This window comes from Athene cunicularia, assembly GCF_003259725.1.
Source record: "Athene cunicularia isolate RWA chromosome 1 unlocalized genomic scaffold, athCun1 chr1_part2, whole genome shotgun sequence".
NCBI classification, from domain to species: domain Eukaryota; kingdom Metazoa; phylum Chordata; class Aves; order Strigiformes; family Strigidae; genus Athene; species Athene cunicularia.
Genome location: NW_020799092.1, coordinates 82135409 through 82158887, shown reverse-complemented (window position 1 = coordinate 82158887; position 23479 = coordinate 82135409). Strand labels below are relative to the sequence as shown.

The 23479-nt window shown below is 45.8% G+C and overlaps 2 protein-coding genes across 4 annotated transcripts in view; both read left to right on the top strand.

Annotated features, from left to right (window-relative positions):
• GOLGB1 (golgin B1) overlaps nucleotides 1-16875 on the top strand; it is a 46460-nt gene extending 29585 nt beyond the window's left edge. Inside the window, exons 16-24 of one of the 3 annotated variants that reach the window (XM_026868488.1) lie at nucleotides 733-2683; nucleotides 4267-4445; nucleotides 5618-5783; nucleotides 6797-6928; nucleotides 10548-10706; nucleotides 10837-10934; nucleotides 11594-11728; nucleotides 13875-13980; nucleotides 15195-16875. In XM_026868488.1, coding sequence (XP_026724289.1) covers nucleotides 733-2683; nucleotides 4267-4445; nucleotides 5618-5783; nucleotides 6797-6928; nucleotides 10548-10706; nucleotides 10837-10934; nucleotides 11594-11728; nucleotides 13875-13980; nucleotides 15195-15329 — 3061 coding nt within the window. In that variant the 3' untranslated portion in view covers nucleotides 15330-16875. The remainder of the gene's footprint in view (nucleotides 1-732; nucleotides 2684-4266; nucleotides 4446-5617; nucleotides 5784-6796; nucleotides 6929-10547; nucleotides 10707-10836; nucleotides 10935-11593; nucleotides 11729-13874; nucleotides 13981-15194) is intronic. The other 2 variants (XM_026868490.1, XM_026868489.1) reach the window with 2 other exon arrangements.
• A 2738-nt stretch (nucleotides 16876-19613) lies between these two features.
• The window catches only part of LOC113491276 (hematopoietic lineage cell-specific protein-like), a 15828-nt gene continuing 11962 nt past the window's right edge, over nucleotides 19614-23479 (top strand). Inside the window, exons 1-3 of the mRNA XM_026868043.1 lie at nucleotides 19614-19699; nucleotides 21969-22052; nucleotides 22272-22311. Of these exons, the coding sequence (XP_026723844.1) occupies nucleotides 21969-22052; nucleotides 22272-22311 (124 nt within the window). The 5' untranslated portion in view covers nucleotides 19614-19699. The remainder of the gene's footprint in view (nucleotides 19700-21968; nucleotides 22053-22271; nucleotides 22312-23479) is intronic.

Genomic DNA, 23479 nt, shown 5'->3' with positions numbered 1-23479 from the left:
ATTCCTTCTCATCATTGGGGTACTCATGTTAAATCTATTCCCTGTGACAAGCAGTGGCCTTCTGAGTAGTATCTAAAGTCTTTATTAGCTGAAATTTGAAATAGATTATTTTACATAGAGTTGTTGCATTCAGAGATTGGATTTGGCAGTTCAAGAGAGCATTGGGATATATAATTCCAGTTTAATCTCAAAATAGATTTTGAGGGAAAGATGGAGCTATGGAAACATGCCAAAATGTACATCTGGCAATTTCCAAAATTCAAACCCAAACTATTCTTACATGACTAAAATTGTTCTGTAAAGTTTGTGATCAAAATGCTGTATCTTTGTATGCTGGAACATGAAACAAACATCAAGCATATGAGAACAGTGATTTTTTTGTTGTTGTTAGCTACAATAGATGAGAGAAAGGAATATTTTAATGAAAAGGAGTATTTACTGTTTAACCTCCACTTTTTCAATACTGACAAAGATATATCTCACGGACAACTTCTAAAAAATATTCCCCCAGCGCTACACCCTTCAGACAGTAGAGCAGTCAGAACTTTAAAAGATGCCTTGAGTTTTAAGTTGAGGGGAAAAATAATCATCTGGATGTTTCCAGCTTGCTTTCTTAACGTAAAACTAATTTTGTGGCTTTTCTAAATTAGTATAGTCAATGAAAATTATTACTGTGGGTTTGGATACTGAGAGACTTCACTGCTTAGTGACTGACCACCTCTCTGTTTTCAGGCTGGAATGCAACAAGGAGGACTGGGAGTCTGAATCCAGGAAGGAGATTCAGCAACATCAAAGGACATGTGAAGTGTTGCAGGAGGAAAAAAATGAGCTTTTGAATCAGCTGGAAGAGTCTCAGAAACGGTACAGTGAGTCTCAGAACGAACAGCAGAAACTGGAGTCAGAAATCAGCAGCCTCAGAGACCAGCTTGTTGCCTTACAGAATTCCTTCACCAAATGTGAACTGGTCAGAGAAGAGCTGGGGAGTATGGTCAAGCAACAAGAGACCAGTATCCAGAATTTTAAATTCAGCTGTGAACAGCTTGAGGCTGATTTGCAAGCTTCCAAGGACCTAACAAATAAACTGCATGAAGAAACTACTGCCAAGGATCAAAAGATCATTAGTTTGCTGTCTGCCAAGGAAGAAGCAGTTGTGGCTGCTCTATCTGAATTACAGCAGCAACATTCTGAAGAGATGAAAGAGTTGGAGCATAGGCTAAGTAAGGAAGAAGAAGATAAAAAAGCATTAGAAAATGAGAAGAACAAATTTCTGGACAAACTTGACCGTCTCACTGAAAAGATGAAGATAATCAGGGAAGAAAGTAAGCAGCAGAAGGCCCAACTGGACTCCTTCATCAAGTCCATGTCATCTTTGCAAGATGACAGAGACCGCATACTGAGAGACTACAAACAACTTGAGGAACGTCATCTTGTTGTAATCTTGGAGAAAGACCAGCTAATTCAAGAGGCTGCTGCTGAAAACAATAAGCTTAAGGAAGAAATCAGAGGTTTTCATAGCCGGATGGATGACCTCAACTCTGAGAATGCCAAACTGAATGCAGAGTTGGTGCGGTACAGAGAGGACCTGAACCAAGTGATTTCAATAAAGGACTCCCAACAGAAACAACTTCTCAAAACACAGCTTCAGCGTATCCAAACTCTGGAAAAGGAGAAGGCAGTCATAGAAACACAGCTGAAAGAGTCTGAGCACACTCAGGATGACCTCAGGAAGTGCATGGAAGCCTTGAGAGAGGATAAAGTCAGTATGTCTCAACAGATTGAAACCCTTACATCCTCTCTCTCTCAGGTGCAGAGTGAGATGACAGCCTTGGGTGAGGGGGGTCCTATCATGGACTGTCAAGCACAACTGAAGGCCCGAGAGGAAGAGGCACAGGAACTGAATCATAAGCTTTCCCTCTCACAGAAAAGGATAACAGACCTTGAGGGGGAGCTGGTGTGTGTTCAGAGGGATGCAGCCAAGAGAGTCGGAGAGGCTGAGGACAGGCTTCAAAAGGAATTGAAGCACCTACATCATGATGCAGGGATAATGAGGAATGAAACAGAAACAGCAGAAGAGAGAGTAGCAGAGTTAGCACGGGACTTGATGGAAATGGAACAGAAATTTCTTGCAGTCACAGATGAAAACAAAGATCTCAGAGCTCAAATCCAGTCTTTCGGGAAGTCCATGAGCTCTCTTCAGGATAGCTGGGACCAGGCCAATGAAGAGCTTCATGTTTTGAAACAGAAATACTCTGCAGACTTAGAGGAACAAAAGAGTGTAGTGCAGAATCTTCAGAAACAAGTGGTTCAGCTACAGGAGGAGCAACATTCCACTGCCAGGGACCGAGATACAGTGAGGTCTGAACTGACAGAACTGCAGAAGGCCACTGATGAAAGAGGTCTCTTGGCACAGATTGAGAAACTTAATCAGAAGCTCAGAGCCAAAGATGATGAGCTGCTTCATTTGTCTTCAGAACTGGAAGGCTCTTCCAGCCAAGTCAAATCTTTTTCCAAGGCTATGGCAAGCCTGCAGAATGAGCGAGACCGTCTGCTGAATGAACTGAGCAAAACACACAAGATGGAAGAAGTGAAGCAACAAGCAGAAGGGAGTGCTTGTACCACACCGTCAGAAGTGCAGAGTCTTAAGAAGGCACTGTCATCCTTGCAGAATGACAGAGACAGAGTAGTAAGTCCTTGTTCTCTCTCCCTGCTCTTACTTAAAGCCCCATAGGAGATTTGGATCTTCAGATCTTAAAATTCAGCACACTTAGATCTGGTATTTGCAGTGTTAAACAGATCATTGTCTTCACAGAATCACAGAATAGCTGGGGTTGGAAGGGACCTCTGGAGATCTTCTAGTCAGCTCCCCTGCTCAAACAAGGTCAGCTGGAATAGGTTGCCCAAGACAGTGTCCAGCTGGATTTTGAGTATCTCCATTGGTTGGATATTCTACGACTGCTCTGGGCAACCTGTTTTTTCATGGATCTGGAATGGTTTCCAGAATTAGTTGCTCCATCACCTTTCATGGGATGGAGCTGAGGCTGACCAGCCTGCAGGTCCCCAGTTTCTCCTCCTTGCCCTTCTTGTAGGTAGGGATGACATTTACTTTCTTCCAGTCTTCAGGAACCTCTCCCAATCACCATGATCTTTCAAAGGTAATTGAGTTGCCTCCCAGTGACCTCAGCACTTGTAGGCACGCTCCGTCAGATCCCATGGATTTAGTTTGTGCCATTTATGTTCTCTGATACATGCAAGCTGTGATGTCATTGGTAACTTTGCCAGGTGGTTTCTCTTGTTAGCTTGATTTAAAATATGGAATCATAGAAATAAGATAAGGGTTCCCTGATAACCTGTCTAGTCCACATCTGTGGAAGCTTGTGCTTGGATTTGTTTTAGATTTCTAAAAGAGACTAGAGCAAAGACTTGGGTGTTTCTCCTCTTGGCACCTGACTGTCAAGACAGGTACAAGGCATTGCAGCTTCATTTTGAGATCTTTGCTTGTGTTGTTAATGTGTCTGTGTTTGTACAGTCTCTGGCACAGTGTGGCTCAGCAAGTTTCAGAGTTCCAGTTGCTGGTCAGATGACAGACTTCTACAGTCATTTTCCACTGTCATGTAGTCTGTTCAACACATCTTCCTTCTTGTCCATTTTATACCTCAGTTATTTGTAGATTTGTCTCCTCTGCTGCTGTTTGTTGAACTCGTGTGTCTGTAGGGCGGCTAATGCTGAGGTAGATCCTCAGTAGAGGGATCTCCTGACTCGTTACATACTTCCCTGTTCCAGAGTCAGTCACGTGTTCTCGTCTTCAGAAACTGATTTCAGTGATGGATGTGTAATGACACGTTATTCCTAATTCCAGTCTTGAGTAGACTGTCAAAAGGATTTTAGTTCCTCAGTTCCCTGGTTTACAGTAAATACCAACTCCTGAAGTTGGTATTTACTTAACCAGCTCCTTCTCTCTCACTTGTCATCTTCTGAATAAGGCAATTAATACTGTAGTCCAGGGTCTTTTTGTTTACTGTATGTCACATCTTCATGGAAGGTCTCAAAGCTCACCACTGTCATTAACAGTAGAATTCTCTGAGGTCTTTTTTCTGAGCAGTTTTTAGTAGACTGCTGCAATCACTGATTCAATTTCTATTTTCTGTCATCTGAATGTGACTTTTTTCTCCAGATGCCACAATGAGAAATGCTCTTAAACATTTATAAGTAATAAACATAGCTGCTTGCTCAGTTGTCATGCACCCTGATATTTTCCTTTAATTAAAGGTGAGAGAGCTGAAGAATCTGCAGCAGCAATACATACTAGTTGGGGTAGAATCAGCTGAAAATTCTCGCTTAAAAGCACAACTGCAGGAATATCAGCAAGATGCAGATAAACAGCACCGTCTCCAAGAACAGCTGAAGCAAGAAAGTATTTTGTACCAGCAGGAGCTGCAGCAGCTTAGGTGAGAATTGTCTGTCTTCTCACTTGCCTGAGATGCAAATGTGCTGTTTCTTTCATTCAGAGAGCAGCTGTGGGCAGGAGGCAAAGAAAGTGTTGATAACCTCAACCTCACCTGTGTCAGCTGTCACTAAATCACTTTGCCCTGTTCAGGAGTGGGACACATGTTTCCCTTGTTCAGCTTTTGTCTCAGGCAGCACAACATACTGAAGGAAATGCCTGTGTGAAATAGATCAATGACCTTTTAATTTTTATTTCCTTCATCCAGTGGTGAACAATCTCATCTATTTGAGAGGAAACTTAGGCTGGTTTTTGTATTGGAGTTTCTGTATGTAATTACAGAACTCTCCATTCCAATCTCATGATGAACATGCTGTATTATCCCACTGATACCATTGTTTAGAAAATACTAATTTTATGATTGTCTAACGCTTTGTTTCACTTGCTTTATGCCTTCTGTTTTTAAAAAAGTCTGTTATTCAAGTCTAGTAAATTATCATCTATGGACTAAAACTAGTCAGGTAAATATGCTCTGTTGTACAAATGGGGGGAAAATCCTTTCAGGTACTTCAGAGACCCATCTAAGAATGACTGAACCAGGAGTGAAAGGGGTGATGTTTTTTTGTGGAAAAATATATAGCTTATCTTTGTCCAAAGTGATATAAAAACTTGTAGTGCTCCTTCCCCCTCCCTCTGTCCCTCACACTAACACTTCAGATAAGTTTGGAGCACCTTACAAATTTTATTTATCTCTTGATGAAAGAAAAGGAGATTTAATTCCTGTCTAGCTTCTACAATGTAAATGAAGCTAAGGCCTGGAGTTTGCATGTAGGGATGAATGCTGTGGTTCTGGTGCATATTTGACTGAGGCAGTGATAAGGTTATGATGACAAGTGACTTGCTTGACAAAATGCTCTGGACAGCAAAATCAAAACAGTGTCCAGGAGTACCAAAAGTGTAAGCGTTGAACAATCTGCGGTGTTGAACCAAAACCAGAATACTTCCTCAACCCTGCTTTGAATGTTCCTGTACTTAGGTGGGTGGTTTTGTTTTGGTTTAGTTATAAAACTTCCTGTCTGGTATGGGGCAATGATAGGAAATAGAATCATCCTCAGCTCATACTGAGCTGGATGTCATAAGTGGGACTGGTAACTTCCTTTGTGTTGTACTGGGCAGACAGGAGAAAACTACCTGGGAGAAGCAGACCAGCAGCATAAAGGAGCAGTACCTGATGGTCATAGCAGAAAAAGACAAGCAGCTGAGCCATTTGCAGCGGATCACGCAAGAAATGAGATTTCCCCTCAGCAAGTCTCAGATTGTAGAGGAGCAGTACCAAACGAAGGTGGGTGGAAGTACACAGATTATTTATTGCATAGAAACTGAGGCTTGAAATTCAGCCCAAGTAGCATGTGTTGCTTGTATCCAGCCTGTACAGACTGCAGTATTGGATTTGTGTGTGTGGCCTCCAGGACTATACTAGCAATACAACTTGGATCACTGGAAACCTTTAGAAAACTGGCATAGCCTTATGTGCATTTCCTTTAGTTCATGGTTTCTAATATTCCAAGAAAGAGAGACAGGGCTTCCTAGGCACCGTAGCTCCTCCTAAGCAGCATGGAACTTACCAAGTCTTTCCTTTGGCCTATTTTAGAATTGCCTCTTGCACTGTGTTTGTATCCAAGATCTTCTGGTTTAGTTCTCCTTTTAATGTCACAATCTAATTTTAACATTTCCTACTGAAGTTTTTACCGTGACAGGGATCTACAATACTAACTCGAGACCAGAGAGGCTGAGGATTGAACGTTGCATTTATGCCTTCTTTCCCTGTATCACAGTCCTAAAAGCGGAGCAGATATGTTGAGTATTTTGCTTGGTCTAGGGAAGAATGCTTGCCTGCTGCACGAAATCTCTCCTTATTCCTTTGCATATGCATGTCAAAGAAAAAGCTAGAACAGTGTGCATGTGATGCTTTCCAGGAGAGTGCTTCAGTGCTAATTTTTTAGTCTGTGTGGAATGAGAGCAGTGTGGACATTGCTTTGTTTTTTTTGTTTGTTTTTTCCTTGTTCTCATTCACATGCTTTTTTTTCCTTCCTGTATAGTAGACAGCTTTAATATGACTTTTGAGAAGGACCCATCATATGTGCAAGTTCAATGATCTTTCCTAATTGCTGGGGTATTCAGATGGCTTTTAGGATATTTCTGTTTATTCCCCATTTGTTGTTTTATTTGAGCAGATCAAGTTTCAGGCCTAGGAATAATGTTGGACTCTGGCCCTGGAAGACTAATCAAAGAGGACTAACATGAGAGTAGATTGTCACGTATGCAGTATATTTTTCATTGTTCTTACCCTGACAGATTTCTTCAGAAGTTCTGAGAGGGGACTTTTCAAGCCTAGAAACAGAGACAAAACATCTCCAGGCCCAGCTAAGTGACAGCCTGAAAGAACTGCACCAAAAAGAGCTCAGAATCCAGCAATTAAACAGCAAGGTACCAATTATATCTTATACTGGCTTGAGGAGTCTGGGATGAGGAATCTTGGGAAGAGGGTAGGCTTGAAGAGGGATCAGGGAGCAGGAATGAGTTTTTCTGTTCTTGTGGACATTTAGTGAATTAACACAAAATCAGAAATATTAGTTGGAAGAGACTTCTGGACATGATCTAGCACATCCTTCTGCTGCTTAAAGCACCACTGTCACCATTAGGTCAGGTCAGCCCAGACTTTGACTAGCTGAGTGGTAAAAACAGATTCCAGAACCTCTCCTGTCCTTTCTCCAATACTGCTCCACACTTTTAATGCAAATATTTTTCTTAGCATCTAGTCTGACTCTTCCAATCCACTGTCTGTGGCTTTGGTCCCTTACTATATTTTTCTGCCACTGTCTAAAAGAGTTTGGCTCCCTCTACTTTGTGGCTCTCATTAATTTTAGTGAACTATTGCAGAATGACCCTTTAGTCTCCTCTTTAGCAGGCTAAAGCAGCTCAGCTTTTACTGGCATCATCTGGTCCAATCCCTCAACGATCTCAGCAGCCTTTTTCTGGACTCCTTCCCATTTCTCTATCCATTTTAGAATCATTTAGGTTGGAAAGGACCCTTGATATTAGAGTCCAACTGCTAACCTAGCACTGCCAAGTCCATGACCAAGCCATGTCCCTAAGTACCACATCTAAAAGATACTTCCAGGGATGGTGACTCCACTGCTGCTTTGGGGAGCCTGTTCCAATGCTTGACAAACCTTTTGGTTTAGAAATTTGTCCTAGCATCCAATATAAACCTCCCTTGGTGCAATTTGAGGCCGTTTGCTCTCATCCTATCGCTTGTAACTTGGGAGAAGAGACCAACACCCACCTCGCTACAACCTCCTTTCAGGTAGCTGCAGAGAGCAATAAGGTCTCCCCTCAGCGTCCTTTTCTCCAAACCCCCCCAGTTCCCTCAGCCGCTCCCCGTCAGACTTGTTCTCTGGGCCCTGCCCCAGCTCCACTGCCCTTCTCTGGACACGTTCCAGCACCTCAGTGTCTGTCTTGTAGTGAGGGGCCCAAAACCCAGCCCAGGATTTGAGGTGTGACCTCACCAGTGCCAGGTCCGGGAGGACAATCCCTTCCCTGTCCCTGCTGGCCACACCTGGATGCCCTTGGCCTTCTTGGCCGCCGGAGCAGACTGCCGGCTCACATCCCGCCACTGCTGACCAACCCCCCAGGTCCTTTCCCGCCGGGCAGCTCCCCAGCCACTGCCCCGAGCCCGCAGCGCTGCGTGGGGTTGTTGTACCCGAGTGCAGGACCCAGCACTGAGCCTTGTTGAACCTCATACGCTGGCCTCGGCCCCTTGCTCCAGCCTGTCCAAACCCCTCTGCAGAGCCTTCCCGCCCTCAGGCAGATCAACACTCCTGCCCAACCGGGCGTCCTCTGCAAACTGACCGAGGGGGCACTCGATCCCCTCGTCCAGATCTCTGACAAAGATACTAAATAGAACTGGCCCCAGTACTGAGCCCTGGGGACACCACTCGTGACCGGCCACCAGCTGGGTGTGACTCCATTCACCACCACTCTTTGGGCCTGGCCATCAGACAGTTTTTTACCCAGTGAAGAGTACACCTGTCCAGGCCACCAGCAGCCAGTTTCTCCAGGAGAATACTGTGGGAAACTGTGTCAAAGGCTTTACTAAAGTCCAGGTAAACAGCATCTGCAGCCTTTCCCTCACGCACTAAGCGGGTCACCTTGTCACAGAAGATCAGGGCAGTAAAGTACAGCCTGCCTTTCATAAACCCGTGCTGACTGGGCCTGATCCCCTGGTTGTCCCGTACGTGCCGTGTGATGGCACTCAAGATGATCTGCTCCAGAACCTTCTCCGGCACTGAGGTCAGCTGACAGGCCTGTAGTTCCTTGGATCCTCTTCCTGGCTGTTATTGTAGATGGGCATCACATTTACTAACTTCTAGTGAACTGGCACCTCCCCAGCTGAAAATGAGTGACGTAAAACCAGTCCCAGTATTCCAGGTACAATCTTACTGGTACCAATCAGAGCAGGTAACAACTTCCCTCAATCCTGTGGCCCGGCTTCTCCTAATGTAGCGCAGTAGACTGTTTGCCCCCTTTCAGCGAGGAAGTGCTCTTGGCTTGTTTTCAGCTGGGCAGCTGCTGTAACTCCCTGGTCCTTCTACAGCAGAGCTGTTGCCTCAGAAGTCTCTTCCCATCCTGTAGTGATGCATGGGTTTTGCCTCAGGTGCAGAAGTTTACGCTTCTCCTTAGTGAACTAGTGATTTCTGTTGGCCCAATCCTCACGTTTCTCAGGGTCCCTCCAGATTGAAGTTTTGGTCTTTGTTATGTCAGCCACTCCCCAAAATTCAATACTGGCTGCGAATTTGCTGATGCTGTACTCTGTCATAATTTATATTGCTGTCAGTGTTGAGCAATATGTGCCCCATGTAGGCCACAGGAATATTCTGCTCACTGCTGGCTGTCAAGCCACTGATCATTGCCTGTGAGTCCAGTGGTCCAGCCAATTTTCAATTATGTAGCAGTTCATTTGTCTAGTTCTTAGCGCCTTAGTATCCAAATGTGAATACTGTGGGTGATGATGGTAAAAGCTCTGTGTGCTGGAGCTGGCTGGGATGGAGTTAATTTTCTTCCCAGTAGCCCCAGGGTGCTGTGTTATCGATTTGTGACTAAATCAGCGTTGATAACACAGCACTGTACTAACTATTGCTGACCGGTGCTTGCACAGCCTTAAGGCCTTCTCCATCTCTCACTCTGCTCTCCTTGCAGTGAGTAGGCTGGGGGTGGGCAGGAGCCTGGGAGAGGTCACACCTGGACAGCTGGCCTGGGTGGACCACAGGGGATATTCCAGGCCATATATAGATCACATTCATGAGGATCTGTGACAGCAGTGTCCAAATCAGACACTTTTCCCCACTGAATTTTAGAGCCCTTTCTCTAAAGTGACCAGAGGGAGAAAGGAGGGAAGAGAGGACAGAGGAGGAGGAAAGGAAGAGAGGAGAGAAGGAGGACAGATTGGGAGGGGACAGTGGGAGAAGGATGAAGGCAAGAGAGGGAGGATGGGGGGAGGGATGAGAGGGGGAGACCAGACAAAGGGACCAGAGAGCGAGATTATTTCCAGGTTCCATTTCTGTTGTCAGTTCTTTCTAGACTCCTGAAGGAAGTCCCTCCCTCAGAAGGCATGCCTGCGATCTTCAGTGCTGCTTGCCATCTTGAAGTGTTTATGGACTTCAGTGTAGAAACACAAGCAGTCAGATTCCAACATTGAAATGGAAGACTGGGAATTTAGCAATCTTCAGACAGAAAGTTACATTCAAGGAGAAAGCAAGCATATAAAATCATAATTTTTGGTGATATTTCTGAGAAGTTTAGGTCAATCTTAGAGGTCTTGTTTTGGAAGTGTGTTATTCTGCACATCATGTTGATGTTTGGGACCCCTGTTCTGGGAATCTTAGCCACAAGTAGCTGTTGGAGATTATCACTGGTCTTCGGACCTCACTAACGTGCAGTGTGGCAGTTCCCGTGTTCTCAGTAGAATTCTTACCCTCTGTTACAGAGAACAGTTTTGCTTCCACAAAAATGAGTTCTCTACTTAGCAGTTGTATTCTATTCTCAGCTATCTCAGGTCTTTGAGGAGAAGAATGCCCTCTCCCTCCAGCTGCGCAGTAGCAGTCGTAACATCTGTGAGAGCCATCAGCACTACAATGAGGTTCTGAACCGCTGCTTGGTGCTTGAGAGGCAGCTCCAGGACCTGCAATCTGCAGACAAGGGCATGGTAAGGGTTGTGGTCTTGGTGCAAAGGAGGGAAAAGCTTATTGCAGACAGCTTCACTAACTGCAGCATTATAGCTACTTTCTGCCCTCTTCATTCTGTGCTTTCTGCTGTACATTCATGCTTTCTTTCAGGAGTTGTTTGCAACAGATGCTGCTCCAGGAGCACCCCAAGAAAAGAATGAGCCTCAGAGAGGCAGTTACACACCAGAACTGCAGGAGTTGCAGCTGAGGTAAAGAAAGCCTGAGAAAACAAGGGTGGGGATGTTAGTCCTGATGGAGGTCTTTGGGCTAGTGATAAGCCTATTTCTGTTACTCTCTGTCAGAGTGTTGGAAAAACTCAGTTCCACTAGGGCCTTGTGAAGTGGAAGAACTGTTATATGCAGTTGACAGCTGTTGTTATTATCTCTTCAGATAGAACTTCAAAAAATTAAGAAACACCATGCAGCAGCAGTTCCAGTTGACCATCACCAGTCAAACTAGCATCTTGGATTTAGTGGGCTGTGTCCCCAGTAACTGCTGAAGTATATCAGTGGTCCTGGTCTTGAGGGGATGCCTGAGAGTGTCTGGAAATGAGATCTAGCATGTGATTCCTTGTAACCTTCTGGAACTAAGATCTAGCACATGATTCCTCATACCCTTTCAAAATAATTTTCAGAAGGTGGGGCGACAGCTGACAGGAGCTCCTTCCTGGTGGGACACAGAAACTTCCAAGAGATTTATCTTCTCTTTTGCTTTCCAAATAATTTAGATATATTAGTAAAACATAACTAAGTCTTCTGTGTGGAGGGGGAGGGAATTGGAGTCTGACATGCTGCATAAGTGAATATCATAGAAACAGAATAGTCCATGAATTAGCCCTTTTGGCATATCCTTGGTTATTTTCTGACAGGTTGTCTGAAACAGAACATTTACACAGCAGCACAAAGCAAGATCTGAGGTATTTAGAGGAGCAGCTGGAGGAAGAACGGGACCGTCGTCTTGCTGTAGAGGAGGCACTCTCTGCAGCACAGGATCAGATCAGGAGGTGAATAAGTAAACAGGCAGTATCACCATAAAAATATGGTGATCCTATCTCTGTGGTCATCTGCACTTCATCACATCCTTCTGTTGAAAGTCACTGGGGGCATAGAAATGGCTATACCATGTCTGTTGCAGGATGGTTGAGGTTGGAGGGGACCTCTGGGGATTGTCTGGTCCAATGTCCCTGCTTGAGCAGGGCTGCCTAGAGCCCATTTCCCAGGACCATGTCCAGATGGCTTTTGGATATCTCCAAGGATGAAGACTTAACCTCCCTGGGAAACCTGTGCCAGTGCTCAGTCACCCTTACAGTAAAAAAGTGCTTCCTGATGTTCAGGCTATCCTTCAATTGTAGACAAGATGAAGTGAGACAACTGACCAGACACTGATGAGAAAAGCGCATGGTCCTGCCCATGGGTCAGGGCAATCCCCAGCACAAATCCAGGCTGGGCAGAGGATGGATTGAGAACAGCCCCAAGGAGAAGGATTTGGGGGTGTTGGTTGACAAGAAGCTCAGTGTGACTCGGCAACATGTGCTGGCAGCACAGAAAGGCCCCGTGTGCTGGGCTGCACCCAGAGCAGGGTGGGCACAGGGCCAGGGGGGGATTCTCCCCCTCTGCTCCGCTCTGGGACACCCCCCTGCAGGGCTGGGTCCAGCTCTGGGGCACCAACAGCAGAAGGACACGGACCTGCTGGAGCGGGGCCGGAGGAGGCCACGGAGATGCTGAGGGGCTGGAGCCCCCCCCATGAGGACAGGCTGGGAGAGTTGGGGGGTTCAGCTGGAGGAGAGAAGGCTCTGGGGAGACCTTAGAGCGCCCCCCAGGGCTGAAAGGGGCTGCAGGAAAGGGGGGAGGAACTCCTCATCAGGGGGAGGGATAGGATGAGGGTGAAGGGGGTTAAACGGACAAAGGGGAGATGTAGATGGGATCTGAGGCAGAAATTGTTCCCTGTGAGGGGGGTGAGGCCCTGGCACAGGCTGCCCAGAGAAGCTGTGGCTGCCCCCTCCCTGGCAGGGTTCAAGGCCAGGCTGGACGGGGCTTTGGGCAATGTGGGCTGGTGGAAGGTGGCCCTTCCCGGGGCAGGGGGTGGGAGTGGATGATCTTTAAGGTCCCTTCCAGCCCAAACCATTTTATGATTCTATGTTTCTCCTCAATGATGATAAAAGTGGGTTTTGTAACATAACTTGATGGTAGGCAGCTGAGCTGCGCATTTCCTGGTAGTTAAAATAAACCTCATTGTTGGAGTCTTTCACATGAAAACAATGGCTTTCTTCTGACGCACAGGCTGATTCAGCCCAAAAATTATGGTCTCTATGGAAGAATTCTGGATGAAGTTTTCTGGTATTGCTACACAACTCAGACAACTGTAGCCCCTTCTAGCATTAAAGGCTATTAAATTCTCCTACAACTGATTTCACGTCATTAGCTAATGGCAGCTCAAAGATTTGGCAGTGCTGCTTCCACACTTCATCCTGTGGTAGTATCTATCAATCTTGAGTATCTGTCACTAGAAAATAGCTAGCAAGAACCAGCACTATTGGGACCAGAGCTGGCTTCCAGAATAATTTCATGGAATTTAAAATACACAGTTAAATTATCTGCCCTGGCTTCTTTCAAGTCACACACTAAGACATTTTGCTTGAAAGCCTACATGTAGAACACAAAGACCTCAGTTAAGAATTTGAAATTCCCAAAAGACAAAGGAAAAAAAATAGCACCAAAAAACAATCATGAGTTTTGAAGTGACAGGATATAAAGTAGGTAAGACAGGACTCCACTGCCAACAGCTGAATTGTACTCTGCGCATCATGCAGTATGGAAGTTCTACTTTTCTCTCTGACTATGGCACAGGAAGTGGCTGAGCAAGTGTGACGTTGTGTAGGGAGCACAGTACACCTACTCTGTTACGGTTTCAGCAGCCTCCTGGTGCAGGAAGGAGGATTACTGGCAGTTGGATCACCCAGTCCTGCTCAGCTTGTGCTCAGAAGGCACTACAGTTGTACAAATGAAACCAGTTCTTGTCAAGTGAGGCCATGGCTTGCTTGGAATGGTTGAATGCTTTTTGAAGAAATACTTCTTTTACTAAGCTTGTCTATAGTGTTGGTTTGGGGCTTCATGAGAAACTGAATTGAATTTCATGGGTTTTTGTGGCAGGTTGCAGTCAAGTGAGTGGACGCCTTCCTTAAGTGCCAGCATTGATATGACTCCAGGTCATGAGCATTCCTTGCTGATTGACTCCATGGATAACGATTTCAACAAAGTAAGAATTTTCATTTATAGCTGTCAATGATGCGGGCCATAGCTGGTGCAAGAACCTATAGCAGCTAAAGCCTTCTGTAGGCACATTTAAATCTCTTTGGGTTTGTGTAGATTTCTGCTCTTGTCTTGCTCTGTTTTCCATGCCAGAAGACACATATGGTTCTGGTCATGGCTCTGCTACAGTCTGCATAAGCAGACTAAATTTCAGAGGTCACTAAAATGTAGGCCAGCATTGTCTGTGCCTAAAATGTGGCCCCAGGTTCTTTGTGGAATATTCAAGGCCTCAGTGGTGAGCAAATACGCAAAGTCTGTGCAAACAGCATGCAATTTCCTACATAAGAAGTATGCATGTTACCGGCCCTTGCACTTGCACTGTCTGAAGAATCTGCCCTTTCATCTGGCAACCATCTCAGTTTTTCCTTGCTCATGGTCTTTCAGGCCTGTGTCAGTCAGGCTGGGAGCTGAAGTAGAGACTGCTTTTTCACCGTACTGAATGTCAGCCGGGCAGGCACCTGTCCTGTTTTGCTAAGGATGAAGCCCTGCTGAAGAGTTTGTCCTCTGGTCCCTTCAAGATTTGGAAGTGGTGCTCTCAAGAGCAGTATCAGCAGAATTGTGGCAGGAGCCATAACTGGATTCTACTCTCTGGTTGTGCTTGGGGTTTGTTACCAGAATAGACATTTTTTTCTTTCTACTGGAACTTTGCTAGTAGATGTTACATTGTCCGAGGGCTCCTGGAAGAGCCCCTGTAGAGTAAGGTCACTCTACAGCAGCTTGTTCAACAGCTTCAGAAGCCCTTTCAGCTGTAAGGGTGAAAGAATGCAACAAATAAATAATAATTTTATTTTAGGCCAAAGAGGCCTAAAAGAGGCCTAAGCTCGAGGCTGTAGCAAAAAAGTCCTGTTGATCCATTTGTTTATATTTGACTTGGAGGGGCTAGAAATTCACAGGGACAGATGTTAGAGGGAGATGTTCTGTGTTCTGTTGCCCTTTCTCAAGCAGAATTGGAGAGAGCTGGTTCATGAGAAACTGGCAGAGAGGAAAGGGAATATTTCACTGAGAATTGGCTCTAGAGGTCAAATCCAACAGTGGAATGGGTTTGGGAAAGTTCATGCTCATTAGCTTAAACTTCTCTTTGTGGCCTGGAGAGCTCTGGGAGAAGACAGCTGGGGACGTATCCATTCCTGGTACTGACTGGTCTCTCTTTTACTCTTCCAGACTCGGAGTATCCTTGGACTGCGACGCCTGTTACGCTCTTTCTTCCGTTCCCGGACCCACTTGCCTCTGCTCGTGGCTGTGTATCTGCTTGCTCTCCATGTCCTGTTCTTCCTGTGCTTTACAGGCCACCTATGAACAGGAAAAACAGCCTTTTCTTGAGCCACAGCCCTCTGCGTTACGAGGGCCTGCATTCCCTATTGACAGCCCTTCACCCAGCTGCCTTCTTTTTCCAAAGCAGCCCTTAAGGAGCAGCTCCCCCCAGCATGTAGGCTGCTTGCTGTACAAGTCTGCAGCAGCCAGTGCCAATGCTTGGGATCTGTTTCCAGGACGTCTGCCTTTCCTTCGGTGTTTTCAAATGGCTGGCACAGTTTTGAGTCAGGGCCCTCACACTACAAGCTTCAAGGACAGCATCTGTTCCTGTGCCTGGAGGTAGCACCACTCATTTTGCATAGTATTGTGTTGTAGTGGGAATAACAAAAACATTCTTGAGTTGCTGCAGTACTTCAGCAGTTCTAGAAACTGCAGGAACTTCCTCCTCTTAAACTGAATTGGTGAGTTGGGTTGGGGAAACCCTGTATCTAGATACAAAAGAAAGGGTTTTTCACTTTCATCCTTTAGATTTTCTCTGTGGCTCAGTGCTGTTTGAAATGCACATCCGAAGGAAGTTGTGGACACTTCAAGGAACATGAATTGAATTTCAAAACTGTGTTTCCTGTTCAGTTGCATCTCTGGTTGAAAGGCCAAAATTAGTATATCTGGACCTGCTGAGCATTCCATTTAAAAACAGTCATATGTCTGCCCAGACAAGCATATAAAGTAGTAATTTAGTTATTGCAAAGGAGTAGGAAACAAGAAACGTTTTGGCTCTTAAGTTAATAACCTTGCTGTTTATAGCATTTGTGCACCTCTCAGGATGGAAGGTGCTTGCAGACCTCTTGAAGTGAGAGCAGCCATGCTCCTGCATTCTCATCCACTGAACCCTTGTCACGAGATTAAACCTGTACAGGCTCTGTGGAAGGGTTCTGTAATGTGGAATGTGAATCCAAATCAAAGGCAGAAGCTCCAGAAATAAAACTGTTTCCTCTTATACTGAGGAAGGAACTAGAGTTCTGAAACCTGGCATCTCTGCTTTAGGAAAGGCCTGCTGTAGAAAGCTAGTGCTGGTCATTGGACTTGTTTGAATCTAAAACAAACTGATGCAAATGGACTTGACCTTATAGGATATATGGAAAGCTGTGTTTTCTAAAGAACTCCTGAATATGCCCTGGAACTGTGACTGCCCTCTTCCAAAAGGAGAATGCTGAATGCAAAGAAGATAGTTCCAGTCGAGTTCCCTGTCAGAGACCGGTCGTTCTGCCCAGAGTACTTGCCAAAAGGGCTGTATCTGCCTCATGCATTTTTCCCCTGGGAAGGAGGTAGTTCTTTTGATATTGCTGGTAAACCAAGATTGTCTCTCCAGCGAACAAAGCCTGTTTGATGATGGATTGATTTCATCATGGTAGCTAAAATAACTGCATCTCTGGCAGGTCCAGAACTTTGGCACTCTATATCCATTTGTGCACCACCCCTGGTTATCTGTGTGTATTTCAACTATATAAAATTCAGTGACCAAATATTTTGCCTATAGATTCCTGGGACATGTGCTCCTGTATATATAATAAAGATTATTTTTCAGATGGAATTGGTGTAATGTCATGTAAATGTCAGAGGTCTCTTGAGGGTACGATGCTGCTGTCATAGCTTTCACAGGACCACCGTGGGCTGTTGGTCACTTCTGAGTACACTTCCTGTACACTGATTGCAGAAGCTGTTTGCTCATATTATTCGAATGCCTTGGTGACTTTTTTCCCCTATCTCACCTCTCTCAGCCTTTTTCAGCTTTTTCTGCAATGACAAAAGGAAACAGCACTTTAATAGTGAAAGCAATTTCAATAAAACAAGATCTGCTTGGGTTTACTTTTCTTGGCGTTCAGGCACATGTGACTGGACACTGCACCCTGTTAGAGTTGTGCAAACCCAAGAGTTAGCAACAGCAAGCTGGAAACATGCTACTAAGATGGGACTAGTTAAAACATACTGTCCTTTTCCAGCTCTCTGTAGCCAAAGACTATTTTGTGCACATTCACTACTACAGTCCACCACCCCCCTCAGGACAAAAGCTAGTACTGGGGTCTGTTAAGACCATAGGTAATGTTTCCACTGTATTTAATAGGAACAAGAATTACAAGCAAAGTATGTTTCCTTAAAGCCCACAATGCAAGTTTTCCTCAACTAAGACAAGCTTCTGCTGTCTCCTTATGGAACAGTTACAGTTTAGATTAAATATATAAATAAAATAAAACCTCAGAAGGAACTCTTGATCTGATAATCATAGCCTGACCTAACAGTTTTGTGGTTTGACCTAATGAAAGATGTAGCGTTTTAGATTGTTTCTTGTTTCAAACACTTTAACTTTTTGTTTCTTCTTTGGACCTGTCCTGCCATGTTTTTTGATCTATCTGCAACAGAGTCTGAGAAGGAGACTGACCAGTGGAACTGTGCTCTGCCATCTCCAGTACAGAAGCCAATCCAGCTGAGGCAGGTCCAGTATCTGGTTTTGTGTCAGGAGGAAGGCAGTGTTAGAAGAGACAGGGAGAAATGGAAGCAGGTTATTGCACAGAGCTGTAAGAACCCTTCCTTGCGATCTCAGCTGCCTTTACGGAATAGGTACGAGGCTCTGGGTATAGCAGACAAAGCACGTGATGGGAGAGAAGGAACCTACCAAGTCATTTCACCAAGGTCAGATCAACCCACCCCTGGTAACAAGAGCTGCATTAAGACCAGTGCTGAGAAATAACAACAGTGAGATATGGTCATAGGTGACACCCTCCAGAACAGAACAGAGTGCCCCAGAGCTGGACTCAGCCCTGCAGGGGGGTCTCCCAGAGCAGAGCAAAGGGGGAGAATCCCCCCCTGGCCCTGTGCCCACCCTGCTCTGGGTGCAGCCCAGCACACGAGGCCTTTCTGGGCTGCCAGTGCACGGTGCTGGCTCACAGGCAGCTTTCCACCCCCCAAGTCCCTCTCCTGGGGGCTGCTCTCCATCCCCTCCTTGCCCAGCCTGGGTTTGTGCTGGGGATTGCCCCAACCCATGGGCAGGGCCTTGCCCTTGGCCTTGTTGCACTCCATGAGGTTTGCCCATGCCCCCTCCCCAGCCTGCCCAGGTCCCTCTGGATGGCCCGTCCCTCCCCTCAGCATGTCCCCGCACACACACCTTGGTGTTGGGGGGAACGTGCTGAGGGTGCCTCCATCCCACTGTCCCTGTCCCCAGCAAAGATGTTGAACAGCCCCGACCCCCAAGGGTGCTGCTCATCACTGCTCTGCACTTGGACGTGGAGCCATTGACCTCTTGGAGTGTGACCATCCAGCCAATTCCTGATCCCCCAAGTGGTCCATCAAAAAAAAATCCATGTTTCTCCAGTTTAGAGACAAGGATGTCACATGGGACAGTATCAGATAGGAAACATTCCTTTAGCAAGAGGAGGGTCATGCACTTGAACAGGATTCCTGGAGAGTGTTGATGCCTCCAAGCTTGTCAGTGCTTGAGGCATGTGAACAATGCCCTTAACAGCAGCTCTGACTTTTGGTCAGGCAGTAGCACTAGATGATGCTGGTAGGTCCCTTGTAACCGAACTTCTATTCTAAGCCCTGTATATCTTGCCATTGTGTCAGATAGTAATGACTACTCTAGGATCTCTTCTTGCTTCACTTGACTCATTCAGAAAGGAAGTTATTTTGGTTTGAGATATTTATCTAGTGTCAGGCTAGTGTGATTCATGCTACTCGTTCTAAAATTGTGCACTTTGCACCAGTAAGTAATGACCAGAGTTTGATATATAAGTGCTTAGGATTCTTTAACTACATGTTTTCCATCTTTGTAGTTCAAGCTATTTACTTTTATTGTTTTGTCCTGGAAGAGCTTTTGTGTACTTATGTGTATATATACATATATGTGTGTATATGTCTGTGTGTTTATATATATTTTTTTTTAGTTGTGCTGTAAAGTACTGAGTCAAAACTCATAACAAGTTCTGTAAACAGTATCTTGCTTTCTTTGGATCTCATTTTAATTGTCAAGCCCAGCAGCTTCAGCCTTTTAACTTTTTTGCACTTTTACAGCAGAATGATTTTTTTGGAAGAGATAAAAAATGGAGATCCCAACCTGGTTTTGCATGCTAAGAAATGTAATTGTGCCCCATCAAGTGCTACTCATGGAGTCACCGATTTGCATCCTGGGTACCCGCCTCATCAGCATCCCCGAGCACAGGCAGCTGCAAGGGCGCTGCAGCGCACCAGGGCAGGTTTTGGTGCTCACGACTTGAGCAGAGCTGGGGGCTGGGACGCAGGAAGTGAGGATAGCTGAAGTTAAAACAGGAACTCGGAGCACACACCCGTCCAAAAGCTGTCGCTAGCAACAGGTGCCTGAGCAAAAAGCAAGTTTGCTAGCAGGAGCTGGTGAGCCTTTTAAGGTAAGAAAGCTGAGTGGGTTTTGAGAGTGGAGAGTGAGAAACAACAACCAAAAACTATAGGGTTTTGGTGAGCAAAGAGACCTCCTTTCTGACCCAGCATGTGTGAGCTGGTAGTGCTTGGCATTTGCTTGGTCTGTCTGGTCATTGTTGTTACTCTTGTGTTTGAGGCTCTAAAGAACCACATTTCAAATCAAATAGCACAGCTGTGCTAAGTGTGGTAGCCCTGTATTTGTGCTCTAGTGGATTCTTGCAAGGGGAAAAATGGGACAAACTAAAGGGTTCAGATGCTGCTCTGCCTGATATTCCTCACTGCAGAGGGTGTCTGGAGCCTTGTGGTGTGATTACAGCCTGTGGTTTGTCGTGGTTCCCAAGATGCTGGTGGGTGGCTTTGGAGAGCGGGGGGTTAAGAACCATTTACAGCAAAATCCTGAACCACCTGCGTTTGAGCTGCTCTAATCAGCTGCCCTAGTGAACAGCCTTACGCTAACTCGTTATTGCTGCTATTGTATCGCTAACAAAGAGCCACAAACTTTAAAAATATTTGGAGTGAGAGTGAGGGAGGGGAAAAGGAGAAGAAAGGTATTCTTAGATTGTGCTATTTTGTCCACGTGAGCCTTCCTGCTTCCCCTGTTTCTATTTGCAATTAGCTGTATTCAGTTTGTCGTTAAGATTGCTGTCAGTGCACACAAGCGCAGCCAAGTATGTCACAGACCTGCTGAGTTCTGGAGTCTGACAAGTCGGGGGGGTTTCCTTCCCCTGAGGCAGCCTGGGGAAGGCCTTAAAGCCAGATCTTCCCCATAAATCTGCCTTGGCCCGGTGTCCTCTCCCTTAGCTAACTATCTGGATTTTTCTTTAACAAAAAGACTCATCCCTGCTGTGCTTTCTTCATTTCTGTTGTCTTTGCTCCCTGGTCTGACAGTGCTCATTCTCTGGACGGCTTGACAGGGAGCTGAACAGTGCACTGCACTGACCTGGAAGGGTTCTCACGTAACAGCTTCGTGTGTTGTACCATTACTTGTTCAGCAGAAACGTTTTGCTTGCACAGAAAGCAACTGTCCTGTGCCCTTGGGGCCAGTTTGTAGGCTACTGTGTGGCTATGGGATTGAGGAGTTAGTGCTGTTGAGAATCACATAATAAAAGCGTGCTGTTAAATGAGATCCATCGCAAAGCAGTTCTCCTCCCTCCTGTTGGTTTGTTCGCAGGTTTATGGGATGTTTGCAGCGATGTGAAACAGGGCTCAGCAGCCCCGTCTTCACTGCACATTCTGTTCAGTCTTTTTGTCTGCCCTCGTGAAAAGCTGCTTTGGGTGACAGCAAGAACAATTTGGGGCTCCTCAACCACCACAGCAGTAATAGGTGGTGGGATGTGAGAGCTCTGCTGAGAATGGTTGCTCTGTTGTGTAGGGGCAGGCGACCCACGTAATCTTTCTTCTGTTTCTCATTTTGTAGAAACTTGTGTTCTTTGGAAGGGGCTTTTTCATCATCTTTTTTCACAGTCACCTTGAAAATGAAATGTGGGAGTTTTAGATTTCACATTACTTGTATTTAACTTCCTCTTCCTGGGCCTATCACTTCCTCCAGGCCTCTTTAGACAGCCTGTACAAGCCTTACCACCACAGCTTCAGCCTTTTCAGCCCTGCACACCGACTGATTTTAGCCCCATTTCCTGTTTTTACAAAACAACAGACACAAACACCACACAGCATGCTGTACCAGCACTGTCAGACCAGCATACAGCTTTTCTCTGAACCTTCTTTAGCAGACTAGGCAATGATTAAAAGTTTGGAGGACAGACAAGAGACTTGAGGAGTCTAACCTCAGGTAATTAATTTTTGTATCATGGTGGCAGAGCAAGCCACAGCCTCCGGTGGTGTGCTGTGAGTGTGCTTAGCAGAAGGGAGGGTAAAGCAGGGAACAGTCTCCCACAGCACAGAAAATTTAATGTATGTTGGAAAAGCAGAATCTGGTAGTTGGATGCTGGCACTAAGTTACATTAAAACAAGGTGTGCATTTGAACTGTGGAGTCAGTGTGCCTGAAGACTGTGGTTTACACTTAAAATCCCGGTGTGCTTTGCTGAAAGAGGTGCTGGGGCTCAGGAGTAGCTACTCTGGGTGCCCTGTGCTGCACAGGGGACAGAGATCACCGGGGCAGGTGGCCTGCAAGGGTCTCCCCCTGCCCGAGTCACACCAGGGCTGCTGCGGTCTAACACGGCAGTGAGCCGGCGGCGCCCGTGCGGGGCTCTAGGTGACACCGCGTCCTTCCTGCGCAGATGTGGAAAGCAGTCGTGGGACACGACGTGTCGGTGAAGGTCGAGGCTCAGGGAGACGACTGGGACACTGACCCCGATTTCGTGGTGAGTGCCTGGTGTGGTACTTGTGCCACTGGTTGTGGTGGTGGTGTGAAAGCTTCGCTGGCCCTAGACACGGGCTGGTCAGCGGGGCCGGGGCTGGGGCGCAGCACCCGCCGGCTGTGCAGGATCAGCCAAGTCCCACCGGCCCTGCACAGGCACCGTCAGGTCATTTCACAGGTCCCATCTAAGCCATCTCTGACCCGTATCTGTGCTTATCTCCAGAACTTCCTACATCAGCGCACCCCACATCTGACTACAAACAGTATCATTTAAGGATATAGAATATATAGTTTCTTTTAAACCTGCTTCCTGGTAACTTCTCTGAGTCCTCCCCACAACTTCTGTTACAAGAAATGGCAAAGACTTACATTGTCTCTTTCCCACTGTTTGTAATTGTACAGGATTCTAAGAGCATTGCCATCATTTGCCTTTTTCCAGATGGAGAGTCCTACTCTCTTTATGGTCACCTTGTGCAGATGCAGCTCCATACCCCTAAACACCCTTTTCTATCTCGTCCAGTTCTCTAGGTGAGAAGGTGAGAGAATCACCAGCTCAGCCTGTGGGAACGCCATGCATTCATACAGTGTCATGATTTTAATTTTTGATTTGATTCTCTATTTCTTTCCTAATGAGTTACACTAGCTTTTTGGCTGTGTATTTGCTACTCTTCTACATAACTGCACCTAATTCCGTAATTCATACTCCTTCCTGAATAGTAAATTTTTGGAACCATACTTGTGTGGATATAATTAGGATTTTTTTTCCCATATGCTTTCCTTTTGTACTTAGTAACACTAACCTTAATTTACAATTTTATCACCCACTGATTTGGCACCACAGAATTTTTCTGTGCTGCTTTGTCTCCTGTATTTGGTGAACCAAAGCGTCCTTTACTATCTCAAGGCATTGACGTCTCCTTCATGCCGTTTTTCTAAACCTCTCAGGGGCACACAGCACAGCAGAAGTCCTGCTCCTGGTGCCGAGGAGCACCAGCCATGCTTCACAGCCACAGCTCTCTTGGAGCTCTGTTGAGATCTTTGGTTTCCCTTACAAGATAGTTTCTTGATGGGCAGTTTACACAGTTACACGGGATTCCTATGTTTTCCAGGTTCAGGCTTGCCTAGATAGTTCCAGTAAGAAATTCTAGTTCGGGACAGAAAAGCAAGTCCCCTCCTCAAAATTCCCAAGTACTAATATTTTTTTAAAAGTCTATGCTGTCAAAATTATTTTTGTTTTTACTTCGCTTCTTCTGTTTGTGGAAGCATTTAAAATAAGCCTGGACAGATTAAGACTTTGTTGGGTGGTTTTCAATTCTATTTTGGATATACGTGGTTTAGCTTTACCTTGCATTAGGAGGGTTTACCCTGGGCCGCTCCCCGCGGCAGAGGGACGGGACCCCCGGGGCTCCCCCCTCCCCTCCCGTCCCGGGG